General features: G+C 41.0%; 1 protein-coding gene across 1 annotated transcript in view; it reads left to right on the forward strand.

The window, feature by feature from the left end:
- Nucleotides 1-9,656: 9,656 nt before the first annotated feature.
- Nucleotides 9,657-20,412, forward strand: part of LOC144592093 (solute carrier organic anion transporter family member 4C1-like) — a 70,122-nt gene continuing 59,366 nt past the window's right edge. The window contains exon 1 of the mRNA XM_078396431.1: nucleotides 9,657-10,979. Coding sequence (XP_078252557.1) covers nucleotides 10,754-10,979 — 226 coding nt within the window. The 5' untranslated portion in view covers nucleotides 9,657-10,753. The remainder of the gene's footprint in view (nucleotides 10,980-20,412) is intronic.

The following is a 20,412-nucleotide window of genomic DNA, read 5'->3' on the forward strand; positions in this document are numbered from 1 at the left end:
ACAGTATGTGAGGACTAAGGACCTGGTCTCGGACAGGGTGATCTGCAGCACTGGGGTTCCGCAGGGAACAGTGCTAGCTCCATTCTTGTTCATCCTGTACACTGGCACTGACTTCAGGCACAGCTCTGCAGACTCCTATCTACAGAGGTTCTCTGATGACTCTGCCATCGTCAACCTCATCACGGGCGACAAGGACAGGGTGTTCAGAGAACTGATCAAGGCGTTTGTGGACTGGTGCCAGCGGAACTGCCACCGGATCAATTAATTAATGAATTAGTGGCCTACCCCTTATTCTTAAACTGTGACCCCTGGTTCTGGACGGGAAAAACCAGGGAGATGGTGGTAGATTTCCACAGGCGCAGCCAGGTCCCCCCTACACCGGTGAACATCCAGGCAATGGACATCGAGAGGGTGGATTCTTATGTACCTGGGTGTCTACCTCAACAATAAACTTGACTGGACTGAAAACACCGATGCACTATACAGAAAGGGCCAGAGCAGACTTTATCTGCTAAGGAGACTCAGATCCTTTGGAGTGCAGGGGGCACTCCTAAGGACCTTCTACAACACGGTGGTTGCATCGGCCATTTTCTATGGAGTGGTCTGCTGGAGCAACAGCATCTCAGCGGCGGAAGAGAAGAGACTCGACAAGCTGGTCAGGAAGGCCAGCTCTCTCCTGGGTGGCCCCCTCGACTCAGTGCAGGTGGTGGGAGAGAGGAGGATGATGGCAAAGCTAACATCGCTGCTGGACAACGACTCCCACCCCATGCAGGACACTGTTACTGCACTGAGTAGCTCCTTCAGTGACAAACTCCTTCACCCCAAGTGTGTGAAGGAGAGATATAGGAGGTCCTTCCTTCCCGCTGCTGTGAGACTGCACAACCAGCACTGCTCCCAACAGACGAGTCAACAATAACAGCTAAGAACACACAGAAAACTGATAACAATTTGTGTATCTTTTATTTATAATGAATGATCTCTTGCTCTCTTGCTATCCACTTTGCTGCTGTAACACTGTAAATTTCCCCGGTGTGGGATGAATAAAGGAATATATTATTATTATTATTATTACCTGCATGCTTACTTTCAGTGACTGGTGTACAAGGACACCCAGGTCTCCTTTTCCTAATCTGACACCATTCAGATAATAATGCCTTCTTGTTCTTGCCACCAAAATGGATAACTTCACCTTTATCCACATTATACTGCATCTGCCATGCATCTGCCCACTCACCCAACCTCTCCAAGTCACCCTGCAGCCTCATCGCATCCTCCTTGCAGCTCACACTGCCACCCAGCTTTGTGTCATCCGCAAACTTGGAGATGTTACATTTAAATCCCTCGTCTAAATCGTTAATATACATTGTAAATAACTGGGGTCCCAACACAGAGCCTTGTGGCACCCCACTAATCACTGCCTGCCATTCTGAAAAGGACCTGTTAATTCCTACTCTTTGCTTTCTGTCTGCCAACCAGTTCTCTACATTGAATCCAGCCAAGAAAGCACTACTGATGTACGGCTAACTCCCCGTCTATAATTCCCCGTTTTCTCTCTCCCTCCCTTCTTAAAAAATGGGGTTACATTAGCTACCCTCCAGTCCACAGGTACTGATCCAGAGTCTATAGAACATTGGAAAATAATCACCAATGCATCTACGATTTTTAGGGCCACCTCCTTGAGTACTCTGGAATGCAGACCATTAGGCCCTGGGGATTTATGTCTTCAGTCCTAACAGTTTATCTAACACCATTTCCTGACTAATGTGGATTCCCTTCAGTTCCTCTCTCCCACTAGATCCTCAGTCCCATAGTATTTCTGGGAGATTGTTTGTATCTTCCTTAGTGAAGACAGAACCAAAGTACTTGTTTAACTGGTCTGCAATTTCCTTGTTTCCCCACTATAAATTCACCTGTCTCTGATTGTAAGGGACCTACATTTGTCTTCACTAATCTTTTCCTTGTGCTGAAGAAGGGTTCCGACTGGAAATGTTACCTGTCTATTTTCTCCTAATATGTTAATCTTTTCCTTGATTGAAGGGAAAGAAGATAACCTGGATCGTGGTTAGGGAAAAGTGATAAATAGCTCTAGTTTGATTAACGTCATTATGAATCATTTAACTCAACAGCTTTATTTGTACTACATGAAAATGTAACATCTCCAATGTCGGTTTTTCATCCTTCTTGAAATTTTATAAACATGGTACATGAAGGTGCAATCGCTGTAGACTTTGAAATATCATTCACGAGATTCAAGTTCAGATCTTAGCCCAGGCTGTTATCACGATCATGATATTGCACTAACCTTTAGATCCCAATTATACAAATAATCTTGAAGTAATCAACTTTATGTCCTTGGCAGGCATACCTGGCATATCCATACAATAAAAATGCATGTTTATTAACACTGCTATTTGCGTCACGTTTAGGGACATAAAGAGTAAAAATGAGGATAGATATCTTTCAATCTCTTCCTATCAAGGCATATATCTGAAACAATGGACACAATGATTGCTTCCCTCGTTTAAAATTTCTTCTCTCGTTTCTCTGTATTCCCTTTGGTTGCCAAACTTCCCTCCCTGCTAATAGAAGAAAATGAAAGCATCAATCGATGCATGGCTTAAATTTTCCGCAGGGTAAACCACACAATCATGGATCTTCCAAAATTTCCTTATTTCTGGGATGAAGTTAAAATAATGGAACAGCGAATATCTATTATGCACTGTGTATATACCACGGAATAGATTGACTCAGCAAATTCTAATATTTATTTACCTACATTACAGCAGATTTATTATGCCTAGGTTCACAATATTTGTTCATTTTTTCAGAACAATTGCCTGATGCACACATGATCCATTCTGCACTTTGCTTTGACTCAAATCGAGGTAAGAAAGATTGACACTGGCATTTATATGCCAGTGCCTTTCTTCATCTGAAGGTTTCCAAATGAAGATTTGAGCCAATCGGATTCTTACTTTAATTTAATTCAGTTTAGAAATACAGTGTGGAAACAGGCCCTTCGGCGCACCGAGTCCATGCCATTTCTAGTGATCACCCATATACTAGTTCTATCTTACACACTAGGGACAATTTAAAGAAGCTAATTAACTGGAAAACCAGCATGTCTTTGGAATGTGGGAGGAAACCGGAGCACCCGGAAAATACCGTGGTCATAGGGTGAACATACAAACTCCATACACAATCCACCCGCAGTCAGGATCGAACCTGGGTCTCTGGCACTGTAAGACAACAGCTCTACCGCTGTGCCACTGTGCCACCTCTTCTTCAGAGGTGTAATCATAAAATGTAAGTGTAATGTACAAAATATCGTAGCCTTTGCAGCAAACTCATCTCAGCAATTCTTCTATTCTCCAGGTATAGTAGTAACTTTTTTTGTGTTTCTGTAACTTTCCTGTAATGTGGAGTTCAGAGCCATGCAGGGTAAGTACTTTGAGTGCCACCTGACAAGTTTAACATGAAAATAAGTTTGAGTTTGATAATCCCAGAAATAAACTTTAATCCTTTATTAACCTGCAATAGTGCTTTTAAAAATTTGTTCACCTGGAAACATTTGCTTTTCTGCTCTGATAAGAATGGAAAATGGCGGGGATAGTCAGCAGGTTAGGCAGCATCTATGAAGGGAGAAACAGCTAACATTTCATCCGCTGATTTATCATCAGAACTGGAAAATGCTCTTCTGCTCTTTTCATTTTCTTACTTTCTACAGCATAGATTTTACTGTGTATGAAATCTAAGTACTTTTGTTGCCTTTATCCACATTAATCTATATTTATCACTTAACTGCTCAATCTGAAAGTTATTTGTTGCTTTAATGCATTATATTCCATATTTGCTCAGTGAATCTATGTGAATCAGGTTTGCCTAATCATTACGTAGACACAAAATGCTGGAGTAAGCATCTCTGGAGAGAAGGAATGGGTAACATTTCGGGTCAAGACCCTTCTTCAGACTGATGTCGGGGAAGTGGGCGGGACAGAGACAGAATGTAGTCGGAGACAGTAAGACTGGTGGGAGAACTGAGAAGGGGGGAGGGTATGGAGAGGGAGGGAAAGCACGGGCTATTTGAAGTCAGAGAAGTCAATGTTCATACCGCTGGGGTGTAAGCTACCCAAGCAAAAGATGAGGTGCTGTTCCTTTCATACCGCTGGGTTTCGCAAACTTGCCTAATCATTGCTTAATTTGGAGATAACAACGACACTAGTTCTTTTCTCCACAAAAAAGGTCAGAGTTCCTTAGATCTTTATCATATCATATCATATACATACAGCCGGAAACAGGCCTTTTCGGCCCACCAAGTCCGTGCCGCCCAGCGATCACCGTACATTAACACTATCCTACACCCACTAGGGACAATTTTTACATTTACCCAGCCAATTAACCTACATACCTGTACGTCTTTGGAGTGTGGGAGGAAACCGAAGATCTCGGAGAAAACCCACGCAGGTCACGGGGAGAACGTACAAACTCCTTACAGTGCAGCACCCGTAGTCAGGATCGAACCTGAGTCTCCGGCGCTGCATTCGCTGTAAAGCAGCAACTCTACCGCTGCGCTACCGTGCCGCCCTTTGAAAATATTATCACTTTATTATATGAAATAACACTGAAATAATTATTCAGCTGTATAGTTTTTTGACTATGAAGAGAGATGAATGCTAAATTTACCAGAAGATACAAGACACATCATAGGCATGGCAGAAAAATATTTAAAACCGATCATTGGTTGTGGTTCCACATGTTACAAAATTACAGACGACATTGGCAATGATCTTGGAGTACTTTGATAATAAATGATGAAAAGTGAGCTGGAAAAAAACTTTGCAATAATCATACTCAGAACTTTTATATTTTAAGCATTGTGTACAGTTGCAGTTATAAGAATGCTTCCTCAAAAACAGCACTATGTACAATAGTCAAAACAATAATTAATGCTTTCATGATACCTTCAATTATTTTTTTTTATCTAAGATACTTCATAAAAGTATAATAATATAGACATTATCACAAAAGAAGCATTTAAATGGAGAGCTAATCTAAAACCAAGGAATGGTTTTTAAGGAGCAAAGGGAAGAAACTGAGGGTTTTAAGAAGATAATTTCAGAACATGAGTTCAAGATGATTGGAGGAATGGCTGCCAATAATGAACTAAAAGAAATGGACAATACATAAAATGTCATTTCTTAATGACACATTTTTTCACCTAAAATTGCACTAGCCTCCCTTCTAATATATATTTTTTGTATTCAGTGTATTATTTTTAATTTTTATGTATGTCAGTGATAGAAGATAGCACCACACACAAAGATTCGTCTTCATACTGAGAACACACGTCTTTTGTGTGCTCGATACTCAAGCTAAATGGGAGACTCGCAACGGACCCAAATATCGAAACTGGGCATCCACGAGGCAATATGGACCATCATCACCAGCTGCAGAATAGTGCCCCGCGACAATCTGGCATTGTACTGATTCCACCATTACGCTGTCAAGCCAGAAAATCAACCCAAATGAGGAGTGCAGAGGTGCATGACACAAAAGCACCAGTCGTACAAACAATTGGGTGCCAACTTGACACAGGACTATATCCATATTAAAGAACAGAAATAACTTTCTATAAACAGACCTAAACAATTCCACAATCAATGGATCAGAATAATACTCAGCAGTTCCACCACATCGAGTCACATAGTGGTGAAAATAAATAAAACTGCAGTTGCTGGAGAGCTAAAACAAAACACGACAATGTTGGAAACACCAGGGCAGGCTCTATTTGTGGGAAGAGAAATAAAGTTAATTTTTCAGTTGGAGACCCTTTGCCAATTATCCATAGAGATGGATAATTAAACAGCTATGAGGAGTAAAGTATGTGTGAAAGCTGAAGTATTCACAAGCATTTGCCCAGATGTTCTGAATAGATTAATCTCTTATCATTTCCTGACTCTGTGCTTCATTTTATCATGCTGTCAGGTAACAGGCTACTTATGAAATAAATACATTACGGTTGAAAAGATCGCCAGAAAGCCTTTAATGCTTTTAAGATTCTGCAAGTATATGAAGAGCAAAAGGGTAACTTGGAAAATAATAGATTCCCTTAAGGATCAATATGGTCATTGATGTATGAAGCCTCAGGAGATGGGCCAGATGTTAAATGAATATTTCTCATCTGTATTTACCATGAGAAAGGCCATGGATGCTAAACAATCAAGGGAAATGGATATTAATATATTGAAACATCTCCACATTACAAAAGAACTGCTGGAAGTCTTTAGGCATATTAAGGTGGATAAATCACTGGGGCCTGATCAAATGTATGCCAGGACATTATGGGAAGCTAGGGAAGGAAGGGTAAGGATATTTACATAATCTTTAGCCATATGTGAGGTAGCAGAAAATTGGAATGCGACTAATGTTGTGCATTTATTTCAGATTGGATGCAAGGATTAGCCAGAGAAGTACTAGCTGGTGTGCCTAGTACTGATGGTGGGAAAGTTACTGGAGAGCATTCTAAGGGACAGCATTTTGAAAGGCACAGTCTGGTCAACAACAATCAGCATGGCTGTGTGTATAGGAATTTGTGTTTCACAGATAAGATTTAGTATTTTGAAGAATTCATGAAAAGGATTAACAAACACAGGCCAGTAGACATTGTCTACAAAGACTAACAAGGCCTTTGACAAAGTCCAGTATGGTAGGCTACTCTGGAAGGTTAGATCACATGGTATCCAAGGTGAGCTGGCCAATTGGATACAAAACTGAAAATAGACATAAAATGCTGTAGTAACTCAGCAGGTCAGGCAGCATCTCTGACCCTTCTTAGAAACATAGAAAATAGGTGCAGGAGTAGGCCATTCGGCCCTTCGAGCCCACACCGCCATTCAATATGATCATGGCTGATCTTCAGACTGGAGAAGGGATCTGACCCAAAACGTCACCTATTCCTTTTCTTCTGAGATACTGCCTGGCGCGTTGTGTTACTCCAGCATTTTATGTCTATCTTCGGAATAAGCCAGCATCTGCAGTTCCTTCCTACACATTTTGGATATTGACGATGAAAGGAGTCAGAGATTGGTAGTGAAGGGTGGTTATTCACCTGTGTCCAGTGGTGTGCCACAGGCATTGGTGCAGGGTCCATTGTTGTTTATCATCTGATTAACAATGTGAATAATAATCTTAATATGATTAGTAAGTTTGATGATGACACCAAAATTGGTGGTACAGTAGAATGTTACAACACAATCTAAATGACCAGGAGAAGTAGGCCATGGAATGGCAGATGGAATATAGCTTGGATAAGTGTGAGGTGTTACATTTTGGTGAACCAGAGCAGGGTATACACAGTAAATGTTAAGGCTCTGGAGAGTGTTGTAGTGAAGAGAGACCTCTGGGTACAGATATACACTGCCCTGAAATTAGCGATACAGGTAGACAGGGAGATGAACAAAGTTTTTGCCACAATTGCCTTCATCGATTAGGGGACTAAGTACAGGAATTGAGATGTCACACTACAGTTGTACAGGTCATTGGTGAGAACAAACTTACTGAGTTCTTGTCACTCAAGTATAGGACGAATGTCATGAAGCTGAAAAGGGTGCAAAAAAGATACATGAGGATGTTACTCCAACTGGAGGGCTTGATTTGTAAGAAGATGGCATTTTTTCCCTGGAGTGTATGAGATTGAGGGGTAACCCAATAGAGAGACACAATATCTTGAGGAGCATAGATAAGATGGATGGTCACTGTCATTTTCCCAGGGTATATGGAAAGAGTTGCCAAAGGAGACTTTAGAGACAAATAAATTTACTTTGTCTAAAAGACACTAAGACAGGTACATGATTAGGAATGTTTTCGAGGCATATGGACCAAACGCATGCAAATGGGACAAGCTCAGACATTTTGGTCAGCATGGACGCAGGGCCGAAAGGTCTTTTTCTATGGCTGTGCGAGTCTATGAAAGGAGGATAAGGCAAATAGCGGCACGGTAGCGCAGCGGTAGAGTTGCTGCTTTACAGCGAATGCAGCGCCGGAGACTCAGGTTCGATCCTGACTACGGGTGCTGTACTGTAAGGAGTTTGTACGTTCTCCCCGTGACCTGCGTGGGTTTTCTCCGAGATCTTCGGTTTCCTCCCACACTCCAAAGACGTACAGGTATGTAGGTTAATTGACTGGGTAAATGTAAAAATTGTCCCTAGTGTCTATAGGATAGTGTTAGTGTGCGGGAATCACTGGGCGGTGCGGACTTGGTGGGCCGAAAAGGCCTGTTTCCGCGCTGTATCTGAAATATGAAATATGAAAAAAAAAATAGTTCTGAAAAAGTTCCAGAGCTATGGAATGCAATAGATGAAAGGAAAGTCTTAGGCAGCAGATGAAGGCAATGGGCCACACCTGGAGAATGGGCCAAAGGTCCTGTTTCCATGGCTGTATAATTTTGAAAAGGGGTAAGACAAATAGTTTTGAAAAAGTTCCAGAGCACTGGAATACAATAGATGAAGGCACTGGGCCACGCACAGAGAATAGACACAAAATACTGGAGTAACTCAGTGGGACAGGCAGCATCTCTGGAGAGAAGGAATGAGTGTCATTTCAGGTCGAGATCCTTCTTCAAACTGAGTCAGGGGAGTGGAGACACAGAGATAATGAAGTGAAAGGTGTGAGAACGAGACATCTTGACTTGACAAAGGGGATGTGGATCAAGGACAATGCAGAATAGATCATTGATGGTAGGAGAAGGTGACAATGAGGCGTTCAGAGATAAACTTTAATCAGGGGGATAGTCAAACCGGTGGGAGAACTAGGAAGTGGGAGGGATGGAGAAAGAGGGAAAGCAAGCATTACTTGAAGTTCGAGAAATCAATGTTCACACCGCAGGATAGTAAGCTGCCCAAGCGAAATATGAGGTGTTGTTCCTCCAATTTGCGTTGGGCGTCACTCTGACAATGGAGGAGGCCCAGGACAGAAAGGTAGGTCAGTGTGGGAATGGGAGGGGGGGTTAAAGTGTTTAGCAACCGGGAGGTCAGGGAGGTTTAGGCAGACCGAGCGAAGGTGTTCAGCGAAACGATTGCCGAGCCTGCGCTTGGTCTCAGTCCCGGTCGCCGCCCCACTCACACACACACACACACACAGAAGACACTAAGACAGGTACATGATTAGAAATGTTTTCGAGGCATAGGGACCAAACGCATGCAAATGGGACAAGCTCAGACATTTTGGTCAGCATGGACGTTGGGCCGAAAGGTCTTTTTCTATGGCTGTGCGAGTCTATGAAAGAAGGATAAGGCAAATATTTCTGAAAAAGCTCCACAGCTATGGAATGCAATAGATGAAAGGAAAGGGCCTGCGCTTGTTGTCGACCCCCCCCCCCCCCCCCCCCCCCCCACACAACACACACAGAGGACGGGCCGAAGGGCCTGCGCTTGTTGTCACCCCTAGCACACACAGTGTCTGCGCTTGTTGTCACCCCTAGCACACACGCAGAGGACTGCGCTTGTTGTCTGCGCTTCTTGAGTCTGCGCTTGTTGTCACCCCCAGCACGCACACAGAGGACGGGCCGAAGGGCCTGCGCTTGTTGCCGTCCCCAGCACGCACGCACACACACACACACACACACAGGACGGGCCGAAGGGCTTTGGCGGCGCCGCGAAGAGGCGGCACGCTCCCGCGACGTTTAAAAACGGCTCCGTAGCAACCGCTGGGCTCGAGCTGTTCGCTCGCTCGCTCGCGTCCACCAGCCGCCGCCTCCTGACCTCACCCTTTGCCCTGCCGCCTCTCTGCCCGCCGTTACCACTGCACTGGGCCCTCACGTCGCGAAACCGCACCGCCGCCCGGCCGCAACACACTTCAAAGGTTTAATTCCTTTTTCCCCCCTCGACAGAGCTCACTCAACATTACCTGTGAATCCCTGCACCTCTGTAAATTTCGCAACTCAGTGGATTATTATGTTTCCGAAGTTTTTGCGAGATAATGAATCTTTTAAATAGATCATGCTGTACATATGTACAAATGTTCTTTTTTGTAACTTTCCCCGTTCTTTTGCCCTGCCTTCCTCGCTGTATCTACTGCTCTCCAATACACGGCAATATTAATCCCAGCAGATGATTTTCTTCATTTGGCCTTACTGGTCAAATTTCAAATGTAGGAAGCTCTTTCAGTCACGAAGAGGTTAAACAACTGACGACTCTTCAAGGAAACGGCAGAGAATGAACTTCCCGTTTTGTACAAATTTAAATTAGCAATGCATGAACTTAAACTCAGAATTTGATAATAGTTCTGAATGTCAGGACTTAATTGTTTGAAAATTGATAGACAGTGAACAGTTAATTGGAAGTATGTCTCCCCTGTACAACAATTTGCAAAACAGAAACTGTTGGCATGTACATTAATCAGATGATTAAACGGAAGTATCAGTATACTGATTGGGTTAACTAGCGTTTTTGCTCCACCTCCAGTTAATGCAAATACAATTTTACATATCACTTCAGGGCAGAGATGTACTGAGTTTGCAACTAGATGGATTACAAATAACCTAGTGTGTGCCAGGTAGAACTTTCTTCTGTCTTCAGCAGCAGATCTGGAATTTATTGTTATCAAGTCAAGAACCTCCTGAAATCAACATCAAACAAGACAACTAGAGTGTGAGAGAACTTTAGGATGTATAATTTGTTCACTGAATTCTGACTGCTGTGGGTTTTAAAAAACTGCTTGACAATATATAGTAGTTTAAATAAAATCTAGTAAGAAAATGATTAAAGGTACGGATAACCCAACGTTCACATTGACTGATGATCCACACGAGCAACAAACGCCAACATCTAGCACAGAAAAAATCCAAGAAAGTCCAAAAGCAAAACCAAATGAATTTGAGGAAGGACCATGTGGCTGGGGAACATTCACCTTCGATTGCATTCAACGATGTAACAACCCAAAAGGATATTTAATTTGTTACAGTCTGCTAGCTATTGTCCAAGGTAGGTTTTAGTTTTCTTTCACAGTCATTTAAAGAAATGTCTATTTTTCTTTCATGTTTTTATTCCTTTAATTGTTAATATTATTTTTTTAAATCCCCTCAAATTATTATCAAAGTTACCATTACGACAGAGATGAACAGCCAAATTCTCTCATTCTTAAATATTCTTGACTCATGAACAAGTAGATTTGTGAAATGTATGTTGACTATCTTTCAGCAAATGTGTTTAAGTTATTAGGAAAGAAAACTGTGAATCCCTACAGTTGTGATTAAAGATAGAGGATCATTTAAATGGAGTGACTTAAAAAATACCAAGTCATCTTTGGCTTTTTAGGCATTTTACAAAATCCTTAGCTCTCCGTTTAGTCAAACAAAGGACAAAGCATTGAAGTCTGTTTTAATTTAATATCATTTAATATAAGCTATTGCTCTTTGAATACATAAAGAGATGCACAAATAACCTACATTACCAGCATAATAGCCTATGTATTACAACTTATTATTCACAGCTAAACACACATTTTAAATGTATGCAAAGTATGAGGAGACTGTTATGAAAGGGCACTTAAGTTTTGCTGTTGTCATACTTTCTTCCTTCTAGCACTTGTATGTTAATTAGAATCTCTGTCTTACAGATATTTATAATTAACGTTCCCTTTTCTTGTCAATTTGTTAAGTTGAAGATTACAATATATATTTTAAATGAAACAATATTTAAATATATTTACTCTGAATCCAGGTCCCTCTTATCATCATGCTTCATTTCATTTTTCCACTCCTGCTAATCTGCCCTTTCGAATCTCTATACAAATTTTTGAGACCTCCACAACCTCCTGGCGTAGACCAAACTATCTTGATGTGGTATAAGAAAATAACTGCAGATGCTGGTACAAATCGATTTATTCACAAAATGCTGGAGTAACTCAGCAGGTCAGGTAGCATCTCTCTCTGCCTGACCTGCTGAGTTACTCCAGCATTTTGTGAATACATATCTTGATGTGGTTCCAGACTTTACTCAAAGCGCTGAAAGAATTCAGTAGGTCTGACAACATCTTGGGGGGGGGGGGGGGGGGGGGGGATGGACATGTTTCGGGTTGCGATCCTTCTTCATACTAAGGCAGCGTTTCTCCACCTTTTTACCATTGCGGAACCCTTGAAATAATTTTCATGTCTCGGGGAACCCCTACACAAAGCATTTTCCAAGAATATGCTGTATGTGTATAATAAAATTATGAATATGAAATTAAACACAAAAATGACTCAAATGCATTTACGTATGATTAGCGTATTTGTCACAATTTCTCTTGGAACTCCTAGCGACCTCTAGCGGAACCTTAGCGTTCCGGGGAACCCCAGTTGTGAAACGCTGCACTAAAGTCTCGAGGTAGAAAGATGGAAATATAGGTGGGGGCGGTACAAAGCTGGGCAAGTGATAGGCTTGTGGACACAGATGAGGCCTCAACCGTGTCCCCTCTGCATCCTACAGTTCTGCTCTCAATCCCTTTCTCCCCCAGACAGAACAAGGATAGAGATCTCTTGTTCGCTACCTTTCACCCCACTAACCTCCGCTTTCAACACATAACTCTCTGCCACATTTAACGTGTTCCCACCATCAGACACATCATTGTGTCCCCGTGTCTTTACGGTTTCCGCAGAGACCAAACCCTCTGCAACTCGTTTATTCACTCCTCCTTTCCCACATAACCTGCCTCTTTCCCAGCTACTTTCCCCTGCAACTGCAGATGTAACATCTGTTCCTACACCTTCTCTCTCACTTCCATCCAAGGATTCCAGCAGCCCTTCCAGGCGAGACTGTGATTTATCTGCATATCTTCAAACTTCATTTCTCTGCATTTGGTGCTTATGATGTGACCTCCTTTACATCAGTGAGATGAACTGTAGATTAGGCGACCATTTTGTGGAACACTTGTCTGCCAAGGCCTGCCGCGTCTCCTGGCAGCTAACTATTTTAAATCTTCTTCCCATTCCCAAACTGACCTTTCTGTCCTTGGCTTCCTCCATTGCCAGAGTGAGGCCACATACAAACTGGAGGAACAGCAACTCGTGTTCCATTTGGGTAGCTTACAACTCAATTGAATGAATGTTGAATTTTCTAACTTCAAGTAATACCTCTCCCATCTTCCCTTTCTTTCCCGTGCCCTCCACTCCAATCCTGGTGCATTCCCATTTAAAACAGAGGATGTAGAACAGCACAGGAACAAACCCTTCAGTTCAAAATGTGCTGAATTTAATGTCATGACCAAATCTAATCTTTCTCCACATATTCCATATCCTTCCAATCCCTGCATGTGCATTTGCCTATTCAAAAGTCTCTTAAATGCCACTATGACATCTGACAACCACAACCCTGACAGCTTGTTACAGGTACTAGCTGACGTTGTGAAAAAAAAACTTGTCCCGCACATCTTCTTTAGACTGCCCCTCTCACCTTAAACGGTGCCCACTAGTATATGAATTTTCCATCCTGGGAGAAAGGTTCTGGCTGCCTCCCTGATTTAAGCCTCTCATAACTTTAGATATTTCTATCGGGTCCTCAGCTTTTCTAGCATTCTTGGAAAAACTAAGTCTATCAACCTCTCCCTGTAGCTAATATCCTCTAAACCAGGCATCATTCTGGTAAACCACGACTGTACCCTTTTTAAGCCTTCATATCCTTCCTGTAATGGGCTAACTGCATACAGTACTCCAAATGCAGTTTAACCAAAGTTCTACAACTCAGCATATGACTTCCTGACTCATATTCAGTGCCCTGACTAATAAAAAGCATACCAGATGCCTTCTTTACCAGTCTATCTAATTCGTGTTGTCACTTTCAAGGAGTTATGAACTAAGAACCCAAGATCTCTTTTACATCAGTGCTGTTAAAGGTCGTGCCATTAGTTGTATATTTTCGCCTTGCATTCAACCTCCCCAAAATCCCACACCTCAATTTACTTGGATTAAACTCCACCTGCCATTTCTCCGTCTATTCCTGTGAGTGATCTATACCCCACTATATACTATGACAGTCTTCCTCACCGTTCGCAACCGTAGCAGTTTTGGTGTCAAACATACTAACCAACCCGTCTACATGTACATCCAAGTCATTTGTATACATCACAACTGCAGAGATCCCTGCAGAACTGCACTAGTTACAGACCTCCAACTATCAATTGAATATTGAGAATATCGTCCTTCCACTACAACCCTCTGTTTTTTATCAGTAAGCCAATGGGGAATCCATATGACCAAGTCACAGTTAATCCCATTTATCGCAATCTTCTGGGTCAGCCTACCATGGGGGATTTTATCAAGTGCCTTACTAAAATCCATGTACACAACATCGACCACCCTATTCTCATCAATCACCTTTGTCACCTCCTAGAAAAACTCAATTGAGTTAATAGAACATGACCTGCCGTATACAAAACCATACTCAGTCCATAAATAACCCATTCTCTTCAAAACAGAAGGAAATCTCTATCCCAAACAATCTCCAATAACTTTCCTACCACTGATGTGAGTGAGGTTCTCTGGCCTATAATTCTCTGGATTCTCTCTACCTATCTTCTTAAACAAAGGAGCAACATTAGCTACTCTCCAGTCCTGTAGGACCTCATCTATGGCTAGAGAAGACACAAAGATCTTTATTAAGACTCCCCAAAATCTCAACATCAAATTTCAACATAATCTTTCCTCCTCTCTTCTGGCAGTTTGTTACTTATATGGAGTATCTCACGTGTTACATTCATTAAATCTCTAATTTAATTTTTTTTTCTGTCCAAAAAACATAAATATTCACAAATATTTTATCACTGCTTTTCTTTCCTGAACCTTTGGACTAAGCAATCAATCATTGTTGATGATTTCATCCTCTATTTCAATTAATCATGTAGACTCTCTGTTGAGTTCATGACTTCTCAACCTTCCATTAGAGTCTACTACATAAGCTCTATAGCTGTTCCTTGACTTTGCTCTGTCATCTTATCTTTATACTCCTTATTCTTCAAGTCACAGATAATGCCTGATCCGATCACTTGCTAATACCTTTCCATATTCACATACACCTTCCTATCCCAATTTCATTCCTTATGTGTCATAGCCTGGATAAAACATTATTTTAATAAGCTTCAGTCTTAATTTTCAAAATCTGACTTCTTGCCCATCATTTGAAATGATACATGTAACAGGGTGACCAAACCTGATCACAGTACTCCTCAAAGGCTTGAATATTATGCTGTGTGGTGGTGTGTTCTCAGTGAAATACACGTTAAAAAATCCTCAGATGATGTGAAATTTGGGGATAGTTCTCTTGCAAGCTGAAAACATTAGAGCCTTGGTAATTCTAAAATATTACAGTTTTGAATAGAAACTGTGCATTGGACATGAATTAAAGGTGTTATTTTGCCCAGGCGATTCAGAGAATGAAGAAGGTGTGTAAGAGGAGAGTTTGACAACTCTGGGCCTGTACTTCCTGGTGTTTCAAAAAATGAGGGGGGAAATCCCATTGAAACATACCAGATAATGAAAGGCCTAGATAGAGTGGACTTGGTGAAGGAATTGGAGAATAGGATGCATATCTTGCAAAGACAAGAATCAGTTTTCAGGATATCTCAGTGCATTTTATTTATTGAAATTGATAAATATTATCAAAGGGAAATGGGAAGATGCAACAAAAGCAGGGTTCCTAGTCTTCACTGTCGCTTTTTTGGCCTCACTCTCAGCCACATCTTGGATCTCTGACCTCCTACTTCACCTCTCATAGGACTCCTCTGTTCCTTTTCAGTAACTCCTAAAGCCCCTGAACTCCTCCTGGGCTGCTACTAAAATCTCTGGCCTCGCCTAGCAACACCCTGCGGCTTCTGGCAGCTGCTTCCACAATCTATGCCAACTCACAGTCATAGAAACATAGGAAATAGGTGCAGGACTAGGCCATTCGTCCCTTTGAGCCAGCACCGCCATTCAATGTGATCATGGCTGATCATTCACAATCAGTACCCCGTTCCTGCCTTCTCCCCATATCCCTTGATTCCGCTAGCCCTAAGATAGAGCTCTTAGGTAGCAGATAGACTCTCTTTTGAATGCATCCAGTGAATCAGCCTCTCTGGATGAAAAAGTCTTTCCTCATCCCAGTTCAAATCATCCTTGCAAATTGAGGTGATGGTTATTTAAAGGCAAATTTAAAAAAATATATATATATATTTTTTAAATAATGCAGTTCAAACTGCTTTCCCCATGAGAAGCAGGTATGTCTGCTGACTTTTGCCAACAAGTAAATAATAAAGTATGACTTATTCTCCTGTAACTCAGCTGCAATGTTTGAAGTTTATCCCACAATTTAACTAGGGCCTTAATTTGGTGGTTATATTGAACAAACAGCATCATAGAGAATGGCTTATGTAGGCCTGTTTCCATCTTGTAACATTTTGCTACTCTTCAATAATTTGTTATCTTTCCTCATTTGAAGCTGTTGGAGTCATATAGTCATACTGCATGAAAACAGGCCTTTTTGCCCACGCCAGCCAAGATGCCCCATCTACACTAGTCCTATTTGCCTGCTTTGGCCCATATCATTGTAAAGCTTCCCTATCCATGTACCTATCCAAGTATCTTTGAAATATTGTGATGGTACCTTAATCACCTCCTTTCGCAGCTCATTCCATATACCCATAACCCTTTGTGTGAAAAAGTTGTCCCTCAGGCTTCTATGAAATCTTTCCCCTCTCACCTTAAACGTGCCTCTAGTTTTTAATTCCCCAACTCTGGGTAAAAGGCTGTGTGTTTTCCTTTTTATTCCTTTCATGATCATATACACCTCTACAAAATCACTCCTCAGACTCCTGCGCTCCAAGGAATAAAGTCCTAGCCTGCTCAACCACTCTCTATAGCTTGGGCCCTCGAGTCCTGGCAACATCCATATAAATCTTCTCTGCACCATTTTCAGCTTAACATCTTTTCTGTAATATGGAGACCAAAACTGAAACACAATACTCCAAATTTAGCTTCACCATATCTTGTGCAACTGTAACATAATATACCAACTTCTATACTCAATACTCTGACTGATGGTCAATGCAAGAAAGCATTCTTGACCACCCAATCTACCTGTGACACCACTTTCAAGGAACTATGTACCTACACTCCTAAATCCCTCTGCTGTACAACATTCCCCAGAGCCCTGCCATTTACTGTAAAGGTCCTGCCCTGGTTTAACTACCCAAAATGCGGCATCTCACACTTATCTATATTAAATTCCATTAACCATTCTTCAGCCCAACTGATCAAGATACTGCTACAATTTTTCATAACCATCTTTGCTATCTACAATGCCACTCACCTCATTAAATGTTTCCTTTTAATTACATCAGTGGACACATGGCAGTAAAATTCAAATAATCGGGCATACTTGGTATTTTGGTGTTAATCCAGTGGATTTTCCGGATTGATTAATTTTATTTATATTAATTCCCCAGAGGATAGCAGATGCTAAGTAGGCCAGGAGCTCGAAGAAATAGTAAAATTTAAAGCTACAAACATGCAGATAAAGTTTTTGTCTGTGAAAGAGCTGAGACGTTATCCACTAATATCTCAGAATTAAAATTCTTTAAAAATATCTCCTGGACTTTGCCCCTCCCATTCTGTAACCTCTTCTAGTTCTGTATAAATACAATTAGTTTTTATTATTATTACATTTATGTTCTTTGAGCAAAGATGCAGCTGTATCATCACTGACTGTAGTAACACTGAGTGTCTCTTTTGAGAACATAATGTGCTTCTATAGCAGGTGACCTTAAGGAATTCAATCTATGAGCCAAACGCACATTCTCGGATGTAGAGTACGTGCCCCATATAAGAGATTTAAGCCGCCGCATCACTGCACACCATTCTGGAAGGGTATATATGGATAATTTAAAAAAAGGTAGTTATTCTTTAGTGACCAGTGCTGAGTGTATTCACTGCTGTGTTCACTGAAGTTGGATCTAAACTTGCACAGAAAATATAATCAGGATCTGATATTTATGCACATGTTTCGTGCTGGAGTTCAAAGATAAATTGTTTGTTAAATCCCACAGCTGCCATAGTAGCTGTTCAGACATTCCCCACGAAAAATGAATATTGTTGGATATTTTAATTTTTCATCATCACCTGATTAGAATTGACAACGCACAGTGGCACAGATGGTAGAGCCGATGCCTCACAGCGCCAGAGATCCGGATTCGATCCTGACCTCTGATGCTCTCTGTGTGAAGTTTGCACATTTTCTATGTGACTTCATGGATTTTCTTTGGCCGCTCCGATTTCCTCCCACAGCACAAAGACGTGCTGGTTTGTAAGTTAATTAGTGCCTGTAAATTACCTAATGTGCAGAGAGTGGATGGGAAGGTGGGATAATTGAATTAGTGTGATTGCTGGACGGTGTACTCACCATGTACTTGAAGGCTAAAGGGCATAGTTTCATGTTGCATCTTTCAATCAAATATTGCCTTGCTTTCTTGCAAAACCTTTACAAAATGGAATGCTGTTGAATATGATGCTTTAATGCATATTTTGTTATTTTTTAATCTCTGGTGGAATATAGATCTCCTGCCTTATCATCAAATGTGACTGCATACATAGCAAATTGAACATGTAGAGTGCATTGAGTTTAGTGCAGCGTAATTTAACTGCGTTTACAAATAATGTGAATGGAATAAAAAAATTAAATTAACAAGTAATGCATAAACAAAACATAAGGCACAAAGGTAGCCATCTAGCACACAGTATATGTGGCTTTGCCTTGGGGAGTATGCAAATTATGTCCCATTTTTTTCTGCATAGTCACCTAGCTTTATTCCACTAAAGTATTTATCAAATTCCTATTTGAAAGTTACAACTGAATCAACTTCTCGGCAATATTCTGGTCACAGTTTCTTAAATTTACTCCCTTACTTAAGATACATCAATGCAACCCAAGTTAAAATTACTTGCTGTTTAAAAAATTCTCCTATTGCCTCTGACATTTTTGTCAAATATCTTAAATCCATTTTCGCTGATGATTTGAAAGCATCTTCGTCTCATTAATTCTGTCAAAACGTCATGATTTTGAATGCCTCAATTAAATCTCCTATTCCCTCCTCCTTTCCCCATTGGGGTTAGGAGTGAGAGATAGATTAGCCATGTAGGGAAATAACTGCAGATGCTAGTACAAATCGAAGATATTTATTCACAAAATGCTGGAGTAACTCAGCAGGTCAGCCAGCATCTCAGGGGAGAAGAGGTCTGAAGAAGGGTCTCAACCCGAAACATCACCCATTCCTTCTCTCCTGAGATGCTGCCTGACCTACTGAGTTACTCCAGCATTTTGTGGATAGATTAGCCATGATTGAATGGCGGATTAGACATGATGGGCCAAATGGCCTAATTCTACTCCTATTCCTTTGACCCAGTTTCTCTTAAATTTCCTGCAGCCGAGGACTTGCATCCCTGCTTCCATTTTAGGAATTGCTTCCTAAGTGAGATCTTCAATATTTCACAAGAAACCTAACCAACAATCTATAAAGGTCGAGCATAACATTATTGTGTTTGTGCTCTATAAAACATTTATAAAACCAAAGTAGCTATATGCTTTTATAATGGCCATTTCAACTTGTCTTGCAACCTAAAAGCAATCCTTTACATCTATCTTTTATAGCGACTCCCTTTAACGTTGGATCATTTAGTTTATACTTCCAAGTCTTTCTTCCAAAGTGCATTATTGCATTCTCTGAAATTTTATTCACAATGTGTTCTTTTCACCAGTCCGTGAATGTCCTCTTGAATCTATTGCTATCTTCTTTACATTTTTTTAAACTTTTAAGCCACATGGAGATCAAAGTTCTAGATGTACTTCAGATTTATTCAGCACAACTGGGCACACAGGAGAGACCTGGTGGTGGAATCTCTCTGAACTCAAAGAACATTGAGTTTAAAAAAATGCTTTAAGCACAAAGATAACAGCAGATGAATAAATACAATTTCCCTAGTTACAATGCATAATTTGCTTCAACTTCTTGGATGTGGACAATTGATTCCGCAGCATTACATTAACAATGGGAGTACATCTTAACCGACAAGACTTGCTCTGAATCCGGACCTTTTACCCCAATATTGTGAGGGGTGACTCTCTGGATACACAAACATCTCAGGTGCTGATGGTGAAATATGACCATGATTATGGGTTTAGTGGTAAAGCAGCCTATTTGGGCTGTCCCTGATCTCAATTAGAGAGGTTTTGATGTAGTCCAACTAAAAATAATTTATCAATTGCATCCATGTGTTACAAACGTATGTGAAATGGCTGATTTCAGTGCACTGAAATTAGTGTCATTTACATTATAAAGACTGTGCAAACAAATACTGCATTCGTGACTACCAGAGCAGGAGGTCATGCTTTCGAACCTGACAAGACAATCTCT

The sequence above is a fragment of the Rhinoraja longicauda genome, chromosome 3 (genome assembly GCF_053455715.1).
Source record: "Rhinoraja longicauda isolate Sanriku21f chromosome 3, sRhiLon1.1, whole genome shotgun sequence".
Lineage (NCBI taxonomy): Eukaryota > Metazoa > Chordata > Chondrichthyes > Rajiformes > Arhynchobatidae > Rhinoraja > Rhinoraja longicauda.